The sequence below is a fragment of the Strongylocentrotus purpuratus genome, unplaced genomic scaffold (assembly GCF_000002235.5).
Source record: "Strongylocentrotus purpuratus isolate Spur 01 unplaced genomic scaffold, Spur_5.0 spur5_scaffold_7, whole genome shotgun sequence".
Lineage (NCBI taxonomy): Eukaryota > Metazoa > Echinodermata > Echinoidea > Camarodonta > Strongylocentrotidae > Strongylocentrotus > Strongylocentrotus purpuratus.
The window spans coordinates 31,603,919-31,612,770 of record NW_022145613.1 but is presented as its reverse complement, the minus strand read 5'-3'; the positions used below and the strand labels follow the sequence as shown (position 1 = coordinate 31,612,770).

The following is an 8,852-nucleotide window of genomic DNA, read 5'->3' as shown; positions in this document are numbered from 1 at the left end:
ACTTTGATTGATCCGTAAGGTTACAAATAATGAATATCAAAGTAATGCATTCATATAATTTTCACACTAGCTGAAGTATTCTCTTTGAACACCAAACAAAATTACATCCCGATTCGTTTACATACATGTACAGCAGTTTGGAAGTTAATAAGATTGAAGGTTGTTTCAGCAATTTCTCTCTACCCAAGGACTGCTCCAAATTGCCAAATTCTTGTCACATCACGGATGTTAGTCATCCCACGACCCACGTGATTGGTATATAATGTCAAATACCACGCCATGATGCTAATTGAATGCCCTACTCATAAACCTGTAAAAACAGACTTCAAATGCTCTTAACTTCCAAACGGCTGTACATGTACCGGTATGTAAACGAATGGGGATAAACTCATACAATAGCATCCTTCATGTATACTGTATGATTTTTGTTTCTACACCATTCTTACTCGTTTTCTTTTTAATTGACCAAACTTTTTCTGTTTCTCATATACCGACTTATTAATAATATTTCATGATTATTGTATATTTCTCCTCCCATCTTTCATTCTTTTCTCATATTCTCCTTTACTCCTCCATCTATCTCTTTTCCTAACTTTCTCCATCCCTATTCCACTCACCTCCTTCACAGTTCACTTCTTCCTTGCCACATCCCAATCCATTTCCTTTTTATTTATGGAAAAGAGAAAGAATGGTATAGTACAGAACTCCACCACTTTCTCTCTCTATCTTCTCCCACCCCTCACCATACGACAAACTTGTAATACATTTAGAAATTCCCCCCTTCTACTCCTCCCCCCCCCCCCCCATCCTAACTCTTTCCTCTCTCCCACTCTTTCTCCTTTAACACCTGCCAAATGCCCTTTGCTCTTCTAATATTCTCCTAAAAACTAAAAGGTGCAGAGAAGTAAATAGAGTGCCTACCTGTCTCTCTTCTCGGCATTGCTAGTCTTCTTGGACTTCTTCTTGATGAGGGCTACATGTTGCTCTGTGACCGGGGAGGTCCTCTGCCGCACCTCTGACTCCGACTCAGAGCTCCACTCTTCAATTTTCTGGTCCGCCTGAAGAAAAAAAGAGGACAAAAAGTTATTCTCTTCAAAGGCATATGATATGAAAAGGAAAAAAATTGTATTTAATTGTTGGTATACCTAATTTGGTGGGTGGTTGGATTGTTTTAACATTTTATCTTTGACTGGAGAAATCGGGCACAGATCTAGACAGGTTCACAATGATTACAGACAGGAAAAGTGTATGTCTCCCTCTATAGCTATGCTCATTTTAACATCAGCACACACAGCAAGTACATGTACATTGTAACTGCTCAGTTTCTACTGAAGCAGACTGGCATGTCCATGGAATCATGTTATAATAGATCAGCAAAGTCCAAATATAAGATGAGTCTTTGGTAACTGATCTCAATTGTTTGAAAAAAGTCAAAGAAATTCCCACATACATGTACATATAATTCAAAGTTTATCAATGAATGATGCCGAGATCGATACCTGAAACCATACCCCTGATTTGTTCTTAAAAATACTCAATTTTCAAGGCATAAAACATGAAGCCCATAAGTTACTAGGCATGCTTTCCAAAATAGAGTAATTATTTTTATATTATGTATTGTCCTAACAACAGATTTACTAACCTTATTTTCCCTCTGAGGTGTGGCAAACTCTGAGGACGACCCCTTGGCGGCACCATTCTTGATCCTCTTCCCATCCTCTGCACCACTTGAGATGTCCCCATCCCTGGAGTCCTGCCTCCTCATCGGCGCCGGAGATCCCCCAATCTTGGATTTCCTCGGGGGAGGCATAGGTGACGTGGGAGCAGCAGCGTCCTTGGTGGTCTTGGCTGCCGTTCCGTTGCGCCGGATGTTCTTCGGGCTCCTGGGGTGGGGCTGAGGTTTGGTCAGCTTCTTCTCAGGACTTGACAACTGCTTCTTGGTGGGGCTCGATGGCGCCTCTTTGGTGCCTTGTTTCTGACTAAGAGAATGTCTCGTTTGAGGGCTCGGTGGGGATTTTTGAGCGACATTGTCGATCTTTCTGCTGGAAGCTACAGGAGCTGTTTTTGTCTGTTCAACAGGTTTAGCCTCAACAGGTTCCAAGACCATCTTCTTCTCTTCAGTTGGTGACGTCACATCATGACCTAACCTAGCCATCTTTATACTCGCATCCACAGCCTCCGACTTTGGGTGCTCAACTTCCTCATCGTCTTTTGCCACTCCATGAATTTCAGATGCCAGCATGGCCATCAGGTTCTTCTGCTTCTTAACAGAGTCCTTGTAAGACTGAGGCTTCACCTCTGCTTCTTTCTTGGGCAGTTGTTTAGGAGTGGCGGCTTCTTTTGGCTCTACTTTGACATCTGAGCTGGAACTTCTGCGGGACGATGTGACACTTTTACCGTTCATGGTGGCAGGATTGGGAGTAGCATTAGATTCCCCATACACCAACGAGACCTGCTGAGCGATAGGTAGCACACCAAGGATCTCTACGCTTGGCGGCCGTGAGAAACTCTTAGCTAAAGGAGACACTGCTGCTTTCTTAACCTCATCAACAGTGATGGGTTGAGTCCTGAATCTTGATTCACTTCTCCGTTTGCGCTTCGGAGCTACGACTTTGGGAGGTGGCTTTGTCGGAGTTGCTGATTTCTCTTTGAAAAGTCTCATCTTCTCAGAGAGAGTCAGTTTGGAATATTCATCCTCCTGGACATCTGGTGGAGGTTCCTCCTCCTCTGCCATCGATGGCAGTCGACTATCATCAGATGACTCCGACGCTTCCTCTGCAATCTTTACCCTCAATTTGTTTTGTCGAATCTCCTCCCTAATCCTGTCCTGTGTATTCATCACCTCCTCGATCTCCTCTCTCTTAACTTCACGGGCAATGTCCTCATCCTTCTCCGTACTCTCTCCTTTTAAGTCGGCTTGGGCAGCGGCCATCTCCTTAGCCAGGGAGGACGCTGATGTTAGTTCCTCTGGGGTGACCGGCTGAGTCTGGAACCTGTTTCTGTCTCTCGTACGGTGGAACCTTGAGGATGATTTGGACTTGGATCTTTTATCCTCCTCCTCCTGTTCTTTCTTCCTGATGGCTGAGATCTGAGTGAACATCTTCATCTTCTCCGAAAGGCTAAGACCGGCCAGCTGGTCATCTTCCTCTGGCTCATCGTCTCCACTCTTCCTCTCTTCTCCATTCTGCTTTACGTTGACCGGCTCAGGTCTGCAACAATAAGACAAACATACTTAGTCTTAGCAATCATTGAAGAACATGTTTTTACCATCTCATTCATCTCACTTGCGCGTCCAGCAGAAGAATACGGCCAAGATCTTACTATCCCATTCTTAACTTATATGTGCTTTAATTTTTTTAATAAAAATTTCTGATAGGTTCCTTAGCCTTGGTGAAAGTCACTGAGCAAGGTCCTCAACTTTGTGGGACACTGAGATACAGGGAAGCATTACCACAATAATTCTAGTCGAGATAATACTATCCGTTGAAATTTTTCCAATTAGTTATACTACTTAATAACAACAATATGTTTATTGCTCTTAACAAAAAACAACAAAATTACTTTAAACAGTTGTTGAAGAAACGTTCTGATGATTAATTTTGTATTTTCAAAAAGCGATAAACAACTATCATACAGGGCTTCACACTAAGCTCACCTGAGGGTCGATGGCAAAATAATTATGGTATGTGTGCACTCGTCCTATTTGCAGTTTGACAATTGGGCATTCCGATAAAACTTTTATCAATAAAAAATGCATTCGCACAGTCAGTGAATGAAGAAAGTTTTTAAATCTACTGTAAAACCGATCATGTTAGGGCCATTGAAACTTTCACAAATTGATGTCGACGGCCATTTTCACAGCAAGAAACTTTCGAGAACTGTTAATCTATTGCTTACGGGAACCAGGTTGCTCCTGTATTAAGACGTATGGGATTGAAAGAATACCATAGCCATGGGGTTAATATTCAATGTTGTGTCAGTTGTAATTCAATACTTTCACGGCATGAAAGAATCTGTCGTTTACAATAGTGCGATCGTACCCCGACCCCCACTCAATGTTATTAGGGGTACGCGAATGCATGTTCCCTCCCGTTGAAAGCACCCCCCTATCTCCTGAGTTAAGTCAATACTGGCCGATTACGAGCCAGACTTTGAGGCGTGAAAAGTACCCCTTAACGGAGATTTTGGGAATATGAATGCGGTCCCTCCGACCCCGGAGTGGGAGGCGGGGCGGGGATCGTACCTGTTCTCTGGAGGAGGCTGCATCTTGGTGGCTCTCTTTGGTGTGGGTGATACCGGTAGCTTGCTGTAATCTACAAGGGTGGGCTTGGATTCCTTGCCCTTGAAGGACTGCATCCTGTCCTTGAGCGATACCTGAAGGTCATATTGAAAGGTCATAAGGAAATAAGAGTTGCCAATTGCCAATAGCAGCTGGCTTGTTCATGTACAAAGTCAATTGGAATAATAGAAGTTAGTTGTCAATGGGTTAAAGCACTCTGAAGTACGACGGTGATAGTAATAGGGATGATGATGATGATGATAGTGATAGTGATGATGATGATGATGATGATGAAAATGACAATAGTGTGAAGATGATAATCATAAACAATGATAATGATGATGAAGAAAATAATACTGTCACATTGTTGTTCCCCATCTTTCAAACCTAAAAAAGAGCTCAAAAGAGAACCCAATTCCTATACCTGACTTTGAGAGAGGAAAACAACTTTCATGAATACATCATGCCTTAAGGGCACAAGCGATGACTCAGTTTTGTGGGTGAGGAGGAGTGACTCCAAAACCACAACACACCGTTTCCCCCCAAGAAGGGGGATTTTCAACAGAGGTTACAAGGTGTGCAGAAAGGTTCATGTACTGCAGCACAAGACATTGAGACATTTAACGAAGTCTGACAGCGATCTACATGACACATACGAGAAGAAAGTATATATTTAAACAAGTACATGAAAGTATATTTGCAAGCGAATAGAGGAATCACAGCGATCATAAACCAAAGTTGATGAAACTACAACAGTATTTCAAAACTCATACAGCTAATTAGTGTCATCATAAGAACAATTGATAGCATTGTTGAAGTAATTTGTTATGCTTCTTCAGCTATCATATCAAATCTTTTCAAGAGGCATCATGGATTTAACAATACCAATAAGCAGTTACTATAATTGCTTTCAGGTGATGTTTCTATTTGACATATGCTTATCTATTGAGGTCACAGGAGCGGAAGGTTAACCCTTGATATACCATCCAGTTTATAGACTGTTACAAGTAGGATAAATGGTCTTTAAGAGTCACATACATGTACACTGTAATATGTTCTGACCCTATTTCTAATTGTTGATCATGCAAAAAAAAATTCTTTAGAGGAACAACTACATGAAGCAGTTCCTGTTTCGGAACAGAACATATAGCCACCGTTTCTCAGACTAAAATTGTAGTATTTTCAAATTTTTGAGCAGAGATTGCTACATGTATCTTTTGAAGGAAAAAGATTGATACTTGTGAACTGACAGGTTAGCCATGAGATTAATCCATACATGGAGGAGTATACCTCAAGCAAGATCTAATAATTGGATCAGTCAACGACAAGTTCTAGTTATTTGAGACTATGTAATCACCTTAATGACATCTTCTGGCCTCTCCTCTGAGACACTTCTGTCATCCTCTTCTTCACTCTCATCCACCTTCCCCTCTTTCTCCTCCTCCTCCTTGATCTGTTGGGCTCTCATCTGCATCATGGCAAAGAGTTCAGCGTCCTTGGCAGAAAGTGCCTCTCTCTTTGGGTCTAATGCAACAACATATAGGAGTAAAATATCAATCCATACATGAAATGCAATTCAGTTTCGATTTTCATTAGATATTATAATAATACTTCATACCTCGGATAAATGAATGTCTAAATTCCTGTACATGTAATACAATTGGTGAGAGCATACTCTACTATCCTTCTACTACGAGAATACAGTGTTAACAGACGATATTACACAGAATCTGTGTCTTGAATCTCAAAAGTCTTGGCTAAATCGTGCTGGATAAAAAGATTACACAATCCATTAATCTTCACATCGAGGGTCTCACGAGCTGACATCCAACAATACCCCAAAATTGACAGAAAAAATGGTCAACTGTCCTTATTTTCTTGTCTGAAGGAACATAAATCAATACCTTCATTCCCTCTTGAGACTTTTGAATATCTAACATATTGTGACTTAAACATTTCATTCATGCCAATCACTCACCTGGAACTCCAAATCTCCTGGGTGCATCAACCTCAATGGTCCTACTCCTTATCCTCTTGGCATGGCTGGGTTTCCTGTCAGGGGCTGGTGCAATGATGGTCACAACTGGCTGAGGCATTTGTGGTTCTTCGGCAGCAGGTACTGCTTCTTCTTTGGTTTCTTCCTTCTTAGAGATAATTTCCTCCTTAATTTCAGGTTTCTTCACAAGCAGCTGTGACTTAGCTGGCTCTTTCTTGCTCACATCAACACCGTTTGTCTTGCTTTCTGTCTTCTTGTAGTCAGCATCTTTGGTTGCTTTGGTGGATTCTTGAGATTTCTTTGTGGTCTTTAACTCTGAATCCTTCTTCACAGACGGCTTCTTCACAGGAGACGCTGTTCGTTTTGTGGAAGGCCTCTTTTCGGGAGATGCAGCTCTTATACCTGTCTTCTCTGTTGGTGAGGTCTTTGATGCTCTCTTATCAGGAGAGGTTGTCCTTGGTAACTTCTTTTCCGTAGAAGATGTTCCTGATAGTCTCTTCTCAGGGGAAGTTGTTCGCGAGGATTTCTTTTCAGCAGAAGCTTGTCTGGTGAGCTTTTTCTCTCCTGTTGTCTTTGACACCCTTTTCTCTGGTGACGGTTGCCTGGTTGAGACTTTCTTCTCTGGAGAAGCTGGCCTGGTTGTGAGCTTTTTCTCGGGTGAAGACTGCCTTCTCGATAGGGGCTTCCTATCAGGAGACGTTGTCTTTGCGGGGGGATAAGACGTTCTCTTATCAACCTGAGAACTTTTGGCAGATGATGATGATGAAGCGGACGACAGCTTCCTCTCTGCAGAGGTCTTTGGGTCTGTTTTCTTTGGTGGCTTCCTTTCTGGAGATGACATTGTCTTTGATAACCGCTTCTTTTCTGGAGAAGATGACACTCTGGCATGGCCACCAGTCTTCGAGCTTTGTTCTTTGGATTGGCTTGTTGCCTTCAAATCCTTCAGTGGCATTGACTTGGGCCTCTGAAGATTGCCGCTCTTTTCACTATCTGATGATTTTTGAGAGAAACTGCCACCTCTCACTTTCCTTGTAGGTGAGACGGATAATGACTCACTTGTGGAAAGGCTACTATCAGAGTTCTTTCTCTGCCTGGTTGTATCCTGGAGGCCTTTGGGAATCTCTGGTTTCCTAAGCTTAACTTTGCTCGCAGGACTTGAGGCACTATCTACCTCAGTCTGCCTTCCACCTGCAGGTTTCAAGCTGTCTTTCGATGCCGGTTCCCCTTTGTTTGATCCCCAGCTCGTTCTCTTCGATACATCCTGGATTGGAGATGCGGCTCTTTTCATGACCACCGTCTGATCTCCAGGTTTGGGCATGCTGGAATCATTCTTCAGTTCAGTCTTGGTCACAGTTTCAATCTTGAAGCCACCTGCTTTCAGGCTCCTTGGGGACATCTCTTGGGGTGATGTCTTTGCTGCATGGACTGGAGGCTCAATAATTTTTGGTGAACGAGGGACATCTTTCTCTTTGGATTTCTCTGTAATCTGAGCTGGAGCTGGATCCGTAGGCCCCTGTTGCACAGAGGATTGGATGAGAACAAAATAATTGTGACACTTATGTATTTTCATCAAAACTGTATTCTCACATGGTTCAAAATCACATGGCACTTGTACCCATTGGCTTTAATCACTACCACGTGGGAAAGGAACTATACGTCAAATCATATGAAAATCTGCATCACAATTTGTTGTAAAATACAGGAAAGTCATATTATTCAAATCACATGCTAATTTCACGGAAAATACGCGCTGATGAAAATGTGTTTCTTTGTTGAGGCAAATCATTTACCTACTCTTAACATTCATTCTTGTTAAGGAGTTCGACAACAACGTTCCCTAGAAAGAAAATAAAAGTGGAAGGAGGATTTCGGCGAAGATATAAAAAAAGTTCGATTCAGAAGTCGTCTGACACAACAGTAAATATCCTACATTAATTAAATTCTCAACTTCAATCCTGGACCAAACATTTTACCTAAACTTAGTTTTAAACCTAATCTAAATCCCAATATAGAAACTCTAACCCTATACTAACATTCGTTGTCTCAGCAAATGTCAGATCACCTGCCCTCAGGAAGTAAAATGGGATAGTCAGATGTACCTGAAAAAAGGGATTCTCTACAGCTGGCCTCTACAAAGGCACAAGGGGATACACAGATAGTATTGTATGATGACAAAGAACTCTAGTTATTCCACTGTAAATAGGAGATACTAAATGAAGATTTAACAGCATTTCAAAATAGAAAACATTGATGATTGGCATACCTTAAGTTTACTGGCCTTCTGTATGTCTTCCATCGTGACCTTCTGGTTATGTCTCTTTCTCTTGTCTCTGTTGGGCTTGTTGTTGTTAGAGCCGTCAGGTTGCTTGTGGGAACCAGAGTCAGGGGATTTGGATTCTGACAAAGGAGAGAAGTTAAGCAAAATATGGTAAAACAAATACATTTAGCGTACATTTCCAGTGGGCAGTTGATCAAGGCACTCTGATTAAGATAAGAAAACTAGCAAACATAAATCTAGCAGTGACTATGAATCTATAAACAAACATTCCTTTACATAAAATTAAAAGAGAAATGTTA

General features: G+C 41.8%; 1 protein-coding gene across 3 annotated transcripts in view; it reads right to left on the bottom strand.

Moving 5' to 3' along the window:
* Positions 1-438: 438 nt before the first annotated feature.
* LOC105436999 (serine/arginine repetitive matrix protein 2-like) overlaps positions 439-8,852 on the bottom strand; it is a 68,607-nt gene continuing 60,193 nt past the window's right edge. For all 3 annotated transcript variants that reach the window (XM_030973734.1, XM_030973735.1, XM_030973736.1), the window contains 6 exons: positions 8,539-8,672; positions 6,258-7,788; positions 5,637-5,803; positions 4,244-4,374; positions 1,643-3,209; positions 439-1,058 (listed from right to left, as the gene is read on the bottom strand). In XM_030973734.1, the coding sequence (XP_030829594.1) occupies positions 918-1,058; positions 1,643-3,209; positions 4,244-4,374; positions 5,637-5,803; positions 6,258-7,788; positions 8,539-8,672 (3,671 nt within the window). In that variant the 3' untranslated portion in view covers positions 439-917. The remainder of the gene's footprint in view (positions 1,059-1,642; positions 3,210-4,243; positions 4,375-5,636; positions 5,804-6,257; positions 7,789-8,538; positions 8,673-8,852) is intronic.